Here is a 12,430-nt window from a genome sequence, read left to right on the forward strand (position 1 = left end):
TCGTTTATCAACGAAGCAGAAAAAAAAGAAACAATAGAAAAAAACCGGTACATTGTCAGCAGTTAAAAATGTTCAATAGCCCTAAATACATAACAACAAGGCAGGTGAAATGAAACAAGCGCGTTCATACCCTGCATGCATCAATGTAATCATTCATCAAGCGAGAACAGGATTTAAAGCTCGGTCTCTTGGGCATGTCACAATTGCATTTCGTCCAGTGACAACTGCGAGAAATGGAGAGGACACAGACACGCAAGGTAGCAATTCATTTTCTGCACAAGGAAGCGATGTCCCCAAATGTGTAGCATATTATATATACACCGCATTTCCTCGAATATTAGCCCACACGTTCTATCGAAAGTATCCCAGACGAAACTTTGTAGGCGGATCGGACTATACGGTTCGAGGGACAACGTATGCGTGGTTATGGAATTACAGAACTTAGTTGGAACTACTTGACATCAACTATAGGAAAGCGCTTAAGAGACGACTTTACAGGCACTGTATACTGAGTGGTTGCTGGGGAAAGAGGACTAGGCGAACCAGACCGCTTCCAGTACGCATACGCTTCAGTGACAAAATCAGCGAACGGGACATCGGCTGCTCGTAGCCGTATTGCCTGCACGTCCGATGATTTCGCGAGCTTTCCGCGTATGAGAAGGTTTTCGAACGCGTTGAACGGCAAGTCAGTGCACCGCGTCAGAACAAAAGCGACGAAGACTTGAGCAATAAAATTGCACGCACGAATAATGAACTAGCACGGGTCTTTAAATTATACTGACCTGTGCCATTGTTTATGGGGTCGGAAGCCTTTAATGCTTTCCCATACTCTCGGTTCGCATTGTGTTACTCAAAGATACCAATGGTTTCACGCTCTCCGCATTTCGTAATCCGTTCAACTTTACTTCTTCCTCGTGATATCAACAATATTATCGAGTTACGATGAGATGAGACAATTTCCAGGCGTTAAACGGATTCGCTTGACACCTGCAGCACAGGTCTAAAGCGAGACTCTCGCGTAGCGAAGTAAAAAAAAAATAGGCCGAGAACGGAGTTGGCCGCAAAAGCCTGATGACGATAACGATGATCGCCACTTCTTCGGTAATTTTAAACTATTTCCTTTTTTTTAATTCTTGCCGATGTTCCCGCATTTTCGGACTCGTGACTTCTGCTCGAGAGGTCTGGTCGGCTGTGGACACACTCACCGAACCTGACCGGGTCCCCCTCTTTTTTTTTCCGTCTGGTGCAGCAGCTTCGAGGCGAACAAGTCCACCAAGGGGGCGTCCAAGCTCCGCCGGGACCTGATCAACGCGGAGATCTCGAACCTGCGCGACCTGCTGCCCCTGCCGTCGTCGACGCGGCAGCGGTTGTCGCAGCTGCAGCTCATGGCGCTCGTGTGCGTGTACGTGCGAAAGGCCAACTACTTCCAGCACAGTAAGTCACGTGTCCGCTCCGCGCATTTGTGTCCCCTCCCTGTGTGCACCCTGTCCGCCACAGCTGGGCGTGTCGGGGCCTACTCGTTTAGCGATAGATCTAGTACCTTCTACCCTAAACGATCGTCTGTCCTGGCTTTTTTTTGCAGTGTGAAGAACTGGCGCACCTTTTTTGTGTTTGTGTGTGTTTGTGTGTGTGTGTGTGTGGTTTCGTATTGTACGAAAGTTAACTGTCTGCTCTTGAAAAGTGTAGCGTGTAGCGAGGCACCGCTTGGTCATAAGTCAGTGAAACAAAATCTGGTATGACGTGCGGTGTAGAAGGCCAGTATTAGTTTGTTTATCCCATCTGTTAAGTTATGTAACTCGCTCAGTTGTTGAATGCAAATATTTTTTCAGGACTTCCCGCTCCCGATCAGTACAAACCTTGATACATGGTTATCGTAATGGCAGTGACGCCACGAAACATCATTTTAGCGGGTTAACTACGCGAAGGCCACAGGTCAACTGCGTTGCGCAATAACTGCGGCTCAGTTTGCTGGTACAAGGCCGATACGACGGAAACATTAATTCAACCGGTAACACTAGAAAGGTGAGTTTATTGAACTGTGAGATTCACCGCATCACGAAGCGATTGTGGTTCGCCGAAGCGAAAAAAAAAAAGAAAAAAACACTTGAGAGAACGGCGAGAGGCAGCACCTACGTATACACGCCGGTAGCATACTCGGACCTTCGCCGATAAGTCATCGTATTAAAATTTTATTTCGCAGTTGCCTTCAACCATCGAATTTCCGAAAAAATAAAACAACGGGAGGTTTGACGCCAGTCAACACTGGAGGAAATTAGCGCGTCATCTTGAAGATATCGCAGCCCGTCTGTACATAGGCTGCCTGAGCGTATTTGCACACGACTCGCCACGGCTTCCACGAACCGGAGTTCCTCGCAGATGCTGCCATCGCGGGACTCTCGCGAGCGCTGCTTGTAGCTGCTGCTGCTGCCGTTGTGGTCGGCGGCGTAAACTAGATTTGAGTTATGTGCCGGCGCGCCAGCGAACGAGAGAGGAAGCACAGAACAGGGCAGCGCAGCGGCAGCGAGAAAAAAAAAACTCCACGTATATACTCGCCCCGATGCGAAGGGTTGAAAAAAAGCGGCCGGGGGTCGTGTTCCGAGCACTTGCGTGCAGCGGCATCGCAGCCAGGGCTGCAGCCGGGGTCAGTCCGACGGGAGGAGGAGCGTGGTAGGATTCGCGAACTATGCACAAATTGGCCATTCTCTGGGACCGTGTTGTTGCTGTTGTTGTTCTTTTTGTGTGTGTCTGTGGCATCTGCAAATGTGCAATTGCTTATCGGAAGAGAAAAGAAACCCATGGAGCGACAACGCACGAAGAAGATCATCCCAACAGGCGTCCGTCCGACGTCACGTGGTCAATTGTGTCAGTGTCATCTTTTGTTCATAATCAACCATATTGTTCGGGCACCCTGACCGGACTATAAGCGAGAAATCCGGAAGGCATATCATGTCACCGACAATGTCGCTCTACACGTAAACCAAACAACATCCGCATTTCGTGACAGAGAGTTGAACTACTCTGACCACAGTTCGACAAAGGCCTTTTATGTTTTGTTTAATTTCAGCTCATCTTGATGAACGCTTCTTTGTGTCATTTCGTTTGTGTCTACATTCGTTCCTGCGCTCAAGTTTTTTTTTTTTTCAATAATGGTACACAAACTTGGCAAACCCAACCTACTGAGCTGTAATTGAGCGTGCTGCTTCCATCAGAAGTAATTAGCGGGTGTTAAGAAAACATGATTGCGAAATATATAATGCTTCGGAAACGGGCGCTTTTTTTTCATTTAACGTAATAGGATTTGTACGTTGAGTCCTGGCTAGTTGTGAAACAAGGCACGTATTCACAAACAACTTCTTGAGCTATATTATTAGTAAGGCCGAATGCTAGCCAATCGCGATGTTCGACATATCATTAGCGAAGGCGACTGGCCAAGGAATAATAGCACTTATTAAAGGAAACCTTGGTGAATTCTTCCTCAGATGACCACGTTCCTGAAGCACAGACTTGCTCAAACTGTTCCTGGTGTAATGAGAGGAATCAGGCTTTTTATTTGAAGCCTGCTGTCAGTGACTGATTTCGCTGCGAGAAGTTACTGCTTTGCATAGTCCAGAGGCTGATATCAGTCCTAGCAGCTCAAGATATCTCACAAATATAAAGCTTTTGTACGAAATAAACATTCGACTGCGAAATTGCTTGTCAGGGCCCTGCCACTTATCAAGAGCTAATGCATTTCGCACGAGGTTATTGTTGAAGTTGAAGCTTATTCAAAACAGGAAAACTACACAGGAAATATTGCACGGGGCATCTGAATCCCTAGCTGGAGGCTAGTTGTCATTCATGCTAGTTATAATTCACAATCATAACGGCATCTTCAATGTAACTGCAATGTGTTCTTTCGTTGGTGCGTACAGCTGGCGCAAGACGACGCGTCCTCCGATCGTTGTGTACTGCACACAACGCACACTCGTTGTGTACTGCACACAACAATAAGGACGCCGGGCTCGGGCTCGAGCGGTGCGGGCCCGCCGCAAAGCCGTTTGGGAAAATTTGCGCGCGAAAAACAGCTGCTCCTCTGAGCGGAACATTTGCCTGCAAGGCTCGCCACAGCTGCGTGGATGGGAGCTCCTCAAAACAGCTTTCTCAACACACGCCGAGACCCACGCAGCAACTAGGCCAAGAACAGTGCGAATTATTATCATAAATAATTCTGAGGAAGCTTAACAAACAGCGGGCCAAAAGTTAGAGGGTGGTATGTGGCTCCGTTCTCTAATAAGAGAGCCCAAGCCAAGTCTAAAGTGGACGTGTGCGCGCCGCCATAGACGGTAGCCTTTGGGTACGCTGTGAGATCCCTGTGACGGCTGTCTTCAAACGTGCTTGTCAGGCCTTTATTTCTCTGCCCTTTGCTATGGCTCTCCTGCTCAGCCTGACTTTATGACGTGCAATTCTGGTCTAAATAATTTGTCCACTTGGGATGACTTACCTCCGTTTCCCATTCGAATAGACGTGTGTGTGTGTGTGTGTGTGTGTGTGTGCGTGTGTGCGTGTGTGTGTGTGCGTGTGTGTGTGTGTGTGTGTGTGTGGGTGTGTGCGCGTGCGTGCGTGTGTGTGTGCGTGTGTGTGTGTGCGTGTGTGTGTGTGCGTGTGTGTGTGTGTGTGTGGGTGTGTGCGCGTGCGTGCGTGCGTGTGTGTGTGCGTGCGTGTGTGTGCGTGTGTGTGTGTGTGTGTGTGTGTGTGCGTGTGCGCGCGCGCGCGCGCGTGGGCGTGTGTGTGTGTTTGTGTTTGTGTTTGATGTCTTCTTCCGCGTGCAGGATGCCCTAGAAAAATGAACCTTTCAAATATATCTTTTTTTACGACTTCAGGCATGACCAAGAATAACGTTCACGGCAACTACGCTTCGAGAGTGACTCGCGAGTGAAGTTTGCGCCTCTTTGTGTAAGTTACGTTCCATGCATGTGCGCGCGTTCATAGAAAGTGGCCAACCTGGTGCTGGCCTCCTGTATACGTATGATTTCACTAAAGGTGTCTTTTTCAGCCAAACTTTGCAAGACGACTGGCTGACGTAATGCACCCAAGTCTGCTTGAGTGACGTAGGCTTCACAAAACGTTTAGCAAAATGTAAAAAAGAGGAATAAGAAAAAATAGCAGCGTTATACCACGTGAACGCTTTGGTGACACATGGTTTTTTATTGATACTAGGGCCTCTCGGTCCAGAAGAGACATCAAAGTTGGTAGCCCTAAGCAGGTAACAACGGAAATCCGCTCAATCGAAGAACTTGAGCAGCGGTTGCCGTGGTGCTTCTCAACGAGCCAAGCGATAGCGTTCTCAGCTCTAACACTAACGCGCGTTCAAAGTCATCACCAGGAAGTCACAAGAATGTAAGATTGCACAATGCAGGTGATGTTTTCCTGAACAAAGGGTTGAAACTGTACGTATTAACCGCTCCGAGGTGAGCGCCATCTGTGTCCCTGCACCCTTCCGCCGGTATTGCGAAATCATCAGTCAGATTGGACGTCGCGTTGGCACGTAATATAACGGGGTGTCCTTGAAACAACAACAAAGCCAGAGAAATGCAGCGCAGCCTAGCACAGAATTGAGCAGTGGTGTTCGAATTCCAGCACTGCGACTTATAAGGTCGCCTATAAATCAACGGAAACGGTGAAGGCCTCCTTCAGCCCCCGTCTAGACTGATTCAAAATAAGCGATCACGCAGGGTAAGTTCCAGCCTGACGCGTGCAGTTAGTCCCATGAATACATCGCCACCAAGGTTGACATAGACGCATGGATTTCGGCGCGAACAACGCGCCCTTCTTTTATCCGTGTACTCTGCCTCGCTTCTCACTGCGCCTTTCATAGCACGACTTCGTTGGTTGATACATTTATTGCACAATGTGCGAAAGAAAGGGAAAGTTGCTTCCCTCGCGTTTCTTACCGCAGATCCTCAAGATACGGTCGTCTGCTCCCCCAGAAACAACGTTCGTTGTTGTCTGTTACGCAAGCGGTCAGCGAGACGGCTTCACCGTGCTCGCATTCCTTCGCCAACAGCAGCTGTCCATAGAACACCTGTTGTCCGCCAGAGCACGCCGACAACAAGCGGCTCAGAGGCCATACACACAGACTTCACAATCAACCTACTTCTTCGCGGGAGATCCGGAACAATGCGAAAGGCTGGCAGAAACTAATGCCGGAACGGCGGCGGGCGCATTACACAGCCCTCAAGACATGGTCGCCCCGCAGTTGAGGCGGCGCGCGGTCCTCGTTGGCAACGTGTGATTGATGACGCAGTTTGCCTTCGTTTTGTGAGCACTACTGCTGCAACAGCGAGACGACGAATTCGTCCGAGTAGGTAGCAAAAAAAAAAAAGAAAAGTAGAGCACGACCGCGCATGCGCCGGAGAACAGTGAGAACCGGTGGGAGGCACCGTTTTGCGCTGGGCGTGTGTTATGCGCGCGCGCCCTCAGCTTCAAGCTGGAGACGATTGGCTGTAATCGCCGTTGATAAGCCTGCTTGCTCTCTTCTTTGGCTTTTTTCTTTCCCGCTTTCTCTCCCTGACGTACGCATTGCAACAGCCTACAGCGAGCGCGATATAGCGATTTCCATTTCGTCGGTAGCGCTGGTTTCATTAGCGCCGTCTGGTCGTTCGTGTATATACACCGACTCCGATCAGTTTTTCGTCTGTCACGGCTGCGCGCAAAAAGAAATCGTCTGCTACCAGCGGATTACGCCTGCTATGCGGGAACGCGATCCCTCGGGCGTTAGACCCACGAAGGATATTCATAAGAAAACGCGCACGGAGGCATAATGAAGCCCGAACGACTGTTCCCTTGTCGGCGTATCATGCCTGTGCATCTAATCGCCTGCTTTGACGGCTCGCTTACTCAGATGTTCACGAGCCGTCGGGTACAGAAGGTGGTTATTAAGACGCCCGGTACGAGGTTACGCAAACAACTTACGTTCATTAGTGCGCTATAGCCGAACTGTGCTCTCCACTGATCTCGTTGCGGCAGCTATGCAAGTAATCTCGTAGGATGGGGTGGAAGCCAATCGTTTTACCAGATAAGATGTGAATGTTGTTGTATAATGAAAGACGACTGGCCAGATTTTTTGTTGGCGCAACAGTAGTCGCTCTTTGTGCTTAAGCTTCCGTCGGTGCAGCCAAAAGCGAAATTTCTTAGGACGTAACTATAGGCCTCTGTTAAAGGGTTGTACTCGTGGTCGAAATACCTTGGACCTCTTTCGGAGTAGCCAGTGCCCGCCGTTGCATTAAAAAACGACCACAATAAATTTGGAACTCGGTCATCCAAAATGAAGCGTTCAAGTTAACTTGAACACAATGTGTGTTGTCGCACCGTAAATATAGGCGAGTGCTTTTAAATAAACAGAGCTAAATGCAGACGTGGCTACGTCTTGCGTATGTAAGCGTAGTTCGAGGTTCTTAATTCTTAAGCCTATATCTCGTCGAGTCACTGAAAACACGATTCAACGGTGCAACAGGGGCAAAAAAGAAAGAAAAACACAAAGTAAGGGACGCTGATTGGCAGTCGGAGAGTCTCACTCAGGTCCGCATATATGCACTTGGATCGGGTTTATTCTTGTTCCTGTGTGAGTAGGCTCGGCGGAACTCTTCGAGCTCTTCTTTCGAGCTCGTAATGCACGGGAAAGCAATAAAACAGGCATACGTCTCTTCTGAAGCTGGCAATGAAGAGCTCGCCGATCGTTAACCCTGAAGAAACAATGGGCCATGTCGTAAGAGACCCCCAGGTTGCTTTTGAGTTCTTTTTTTTCTCGGTTGATCTGAGCTCGTAAAGCCGCTTCGCATCCTTCCATGCCTTGGACGAAGTTCCAGCTAAGAAAAACAAAATCGTACCGTCGCACTGTGTCCCCTCAACGTCGAAAGTATATAGGAAAGAAAGGTAGCCTGGCACGGTAGAAAAGTAGAGACCGTATACCTTCCCTATACGACAATGCCAAAATCCCTGGGGAAAGACAACGCGGAATCAAGTTATCGCCATAGTGTTCGTTGTCTATAAATAAAAGAAAAACAAGTTTTGTACAAAACGCAAGTAAGAAGGTCGCGAGGCTTCAACGAGGTACTGTCCGTGTTCTGCTAGAAACTAGAGAAATATATAAACAAACAGAAAGAAGCAGACAAAGATACCTGAGCAAGGAAAGCGTACAAGAAAACACGAAGAAATAGCAACGCGCAAGCCAAGCTTAGATATAGCTCCCTCCCCACCTCCCCACTTCAATGTGATGCAGAACAATGTGAAAAAAAAGTCAAATGAAGCAAGAAATAAAGAAAGAAAGAGCAGAAAATGACGAAATACAAGTGGAAGGCAAAAAAACAGTAGAAAAGCAGGTGGCAGATGCTAGATTTGGCCGAAGAATGGTCCGCCGCATTCCTTGGGAGGTCCTGCGAAAGATCGCCCCCTTCTCAGGCGTTAATACGAGGCGCTGCCTTCTCACACCTCTTCAGAGAGAGCAGCGCCCCCCGGACAACAATGGCGGCGTCGGCGTCGGAGGCGTTGGATTGCAGACGACCACGCCGCTGCGCGCGTAGCAGACGACGTCCGTCCGATCGTTAGGCCTAAGGAGGGTGCGAAGAAGCGCTCGCTTCTTTGCCCCTTAATGGTTGCCCGTGTCGTCGACTGCAACATCAGCGGGAGACGGGCGAAGAAGTCGAGGGGGTCGGTCAGCGTTGGGTGCCGGCGGCGGTGCATTCTTATACGCCGCGCGGTGTATACGCGCGCTCCTTCCATAGGGCACACGCGCACATACGCGCCGCGTATATGTTCGCGCGCCGAGCCGACGCTTCGCAATAATCTGCGTCCGCCTAGCTGCGTCGTCGCGGTGATGTTGAAGGCGCTGTGAAATGGCGCCGAGTCGACAGTCATGTGTCTGCTTGCGTGAATTTGACGCTGCGAAAGAAAAACAAAAAAAGCGCGATTGAAAACAGTCGCGCAGACTTTCATCACACGTACAACACAGCGCCGCACTGCAACGCTGTGAAGTCTTTTGGGGAAAAAATGAAAATGGATAAAAAAGAAGCAGATCTGAGAGAGACAAAGAACGAAGTTCCATTCTTTTTTGGCTGGAAACACTTGGTAGATTTCGTTCGCAGGGCTTACACAATGCGTGTGATACGAGAGAAGCGCGCCGCGCGAAATATTCAGTGGAAGCTAACTTCCTATGATTGTCTAATTCAAGGCGGTACCGATACGGCGGTATATACCTGATGAGATATGCTGCTGGGACACTTATTGGCTAGTGTTATGAACCGTGCTGATTCTGTGCCCTATGCACATGCTGAAGTATTCTTCTGCTTGGCTAAGCGAAAAGGCAAGAGCCAATGCTGATGTTTCATTTTCTCTGCCACCTATGACTACAGCATAACTTTCCTATAGAAAAAAATTACTAGAGGGCACTCTGATGCATATCTCTACGCAATCTGCGAGCATGCTATACGATGCTCGCAGACAACCATGCTATAGAAACGATGGGTAATGCATGCATCGTTTTGCTTAACCTTCGTTTATTTTCGCTTCAGAAAGTTTGATGACATTGCAAGCTGTATAACGTTCAACAATATGTTGCGTTATAAATGTAACAATTCGAAATAATTATGCATGTTGTGCATGGGATACTAATTGCCTTGGGATGTAATCAAGTTTAGCAAATTACGAAGTATTCGAAATTTAGTATAGGATAAAGTGTACTAAATGCAGCGTCATAGAACGTTTGAAGCCATGGGCCCGAATAGTAGACAAATGTATGCACTAAGCATCATTCCCACGGTAGCGTAACTGTGGCCACTCCAGGAGTTCCCTGTTTCAAACTGTGTATATATAAGATTGTGGCTTGGTCTGGCTACAAAAACGACACAGCACTGTAGATGCACCGAGAACGCTATGGGCAACCATGTGCTGAAACTTCGCGAGCCAAATGCATCACCGTAACACACAGCCTAGCGATCGGATGAAACAGCTCTCAGTGGCACATGTACGGCGATTGAGCGTCAGCTGATTTACCGCTTATTTAGAGCCACGTGAGTCCAGCGCATGACATGACCTGGCACCGGCCTCATAGAAAGTAGGGGGAGCATGCGCTCCTCGAAATTCACATGGCCATGGACAGATATTGAGTGGACGCATCATTGATACAGGGGCGCGTCCGTTATCGTTCAAGATGCCGTGCCATTTTCGTGACCCCTTACTGGACGGCGTAAGCATATTTTGGTTGCACGCTCAAACTTCCGTAGCGCCTCCTGACCAGCGCTCTTTCCCGCATACGCTTAGGCGGCGGATCAAATACAGCGCTCTGCCTTCCGCTGCTTGCATTCATATGGGCGTACGTGCCCGCCCATATGAAATCCACGCCAATGAAATCCAGGATTCGACGGAAACACGCCTGGTCGGGAAAATTCATGGCGAGAGATATCGAGCGCCGATCAATCGTTGAAAACAAAAGAAGTTACGCGGCCTTGCTAGGAGGGCCCTGTTCATAATGAAGGGAACGAACTGAAAGATTGGTTATATAACGCTTCATGGCGTGACGTAAACGTCGGGTGTTATATCGAGGGCAGTCTGCCCGAGTTGCGATTGAGCGTGTGTGACGTCGTCTGGGTATGAAGGGATTCCAGGTAAATCCTTGGCGTCTTGTTCTTTTCTTTTCCAATTGTCTTAGCGCTATCTCAGTCGATGCCATAGCCTGTGGACACAGCGGGTTCATTCTGTGTGTGTGGTTCCAGGTGCTTGCCGTTGACATCGTAGTTGTGCTGCTTTAATCTTGTTCTGAAATCGCCCGTTTCACCCGATGCACACGTGTTCACAACTAGCGCAACGAATCATGTACACGACAACCGGAACTTCTCTTTCGCGAGCTTGTCTTTCACCGTCATCATTGCGTGTCTGAACTTGAGCGTAGGGACACATGTGCGACGTCGACTTCGTAGGACCTAAAGATTCCGGACAGGCTTTCGCTTACGCCGGGTTAATATGGCACCGGAATTCCTTTTTTCTTCTCTCTCTTGTCGCTGGGGCTATTGGGACTCTCTATAAGCGAAGCGATTTTCAAAAGTTTGAGTGCACGGACTGGGGAGACCCGAAAACCACACGTCACGGCGTCTGCCATCCAAATCAGCCGCTTTGTACACCGGGCTTGATCAGAGCTTTTCTGCTCGGCGTACAAGTGATGCGACCACCGACTTCTTGTGACACGTCGGGTGTGTAGAGAACCGAAGTTGGCGTATACATGCCGGTGTGCGTATCCTGTCCGAATACGCTGAACGACAATCTATTACAGTCGCGTTTTACTATAGGGTGTCTAGAAAAAGCAGGCTGCCGTCGGCTTCAATTCCCCTGTCGTGATGTGTATGGCCGGTCGTATGTGCTACTGAGATGCAAAAGAAATGCGCTCAAAGCCGTTTTCCTAATCACGGAGAAGCAATCATTCACATGCCGGAGGAAGATCCTTGGACGTGGTGTTAAGGTGGCGAGTGCGCCAGACTCTACTGACTCCACTGTCATGTTCGCTGCGTTGGCCGAAATCGAAGCACCCATTAACGGTCCGTAGACCTGCTTAAAGATGTTCTTCTGGAACGTGAAATAGGTATTGACCATACAGAACTGCAGGAGTATAATGAAGTCTGGGACGTCCATCGGTTTTCTTTCCCTTAGAGTTGGGGCTAATTGCAGCGCATCAGTGGAAACCTCGACGGCGAGGTCTTCGTGTTGTCACGAGCCACGTTGCCAGCGAGCTCGAGCACTCTGTTGGCACGCTCGTGAAAAGCGTGCGCACCAACGTTACTAGACTAGCTTAGTAACGTTGGTGCGCATGTCACAAAGTGCGCACGTAGTACGCTGTATTAGTATGCACAAGGGTTGCTGAGATGATGTGCGTATACTCCGGTATAATCTGTGAGCATCAAGCTAACGCTATCTGATATTTCGCTGAGCACTGACTAATGGTGACGGAAAATCACCGGCGTTATAAGGAGGCCTATGTAGGCAGACCCTTGCTTGCGCATAAGCTTTTCTAGGCGTTCAGTTTTACCGCCCCTCTATCGGCGTATGTGCAAATTTTTCGGCCATTTTTCAGTTTCACTCGGAGAGTTCGTTGTCCCAGCTCCATGATCTTCGTGAAAGAGCCCCTCCAGGCCGGCGTCCTCCTCTCTGTTTACCTATTTATTCGTTTGTTTATTTTTTGTTTCCTAGGGTGAGCCTTTTCGCATCTAGTTCTTTAATATTTTCGTTGCCGTGAAGCCACAGTAGTCTAGCCCTGGGCGCTTCGCATTCTAGCTTTATTTCCCTCTCTTTCTGGTTTTCTTTTTTTTTTTCTTGCCTCACTTTCGCAACGCGTTCCTTTAATTCTCGCCGCATTTCTGCGCTCCAGTTTCAACGGTGCTTCCGCGAGACAGCGCTTAAGCTTGCCAGC

The 12,430-nt window shown here is 49.0% G+C and overlaps 1 protein-coding gene across 5 annotated transcripts in view; it reads left to right on the forward strand.

Annotated features, from left to right (window-relative positions):
* LOC135899107 (neuronal PAS domain-containing protein 4-like) overlaps positions 1–12,430 on the forward strand; it is a 160,192-nt gene that overhangs the window by 45,397 nt on the left and 102,365 nt on the right. For 3 of the 5 annotated variants that reach the window (XM_065428384.1, XM_065428388.1, XM_065428387.1), the window contains exon 2: positions 1,250–1,434. In XM_065428384.1, the coding sequence (XP_065284456.1) occupies positions 1,250–1,434 (185 nt within the window). The remainder of the gene's footprint in view (positions 1–1,249; positions 1,435–12,430) is intronic. The other 2 variants (XM_065428385.1, XM_070522387.1) reach the window with 1 other exon arrangement.

Source organism: Dermacentor albipictus, chromosome 7, assembly GCF_038994185.2.
Source record: "Dermacentor albipictus isolate Rhodes 1998 colony chromosome 7, USDA_Dalb.pri_finalv2, whole genome shotgun sequence".
NCBI classification, from domain to species: domain Eukaryota; kingdom Metazoa; phylum Arthropoda; class Arachnida; order Ixodida; family Ixodidae; genus Dermacentor; species Dermacentor albipictus.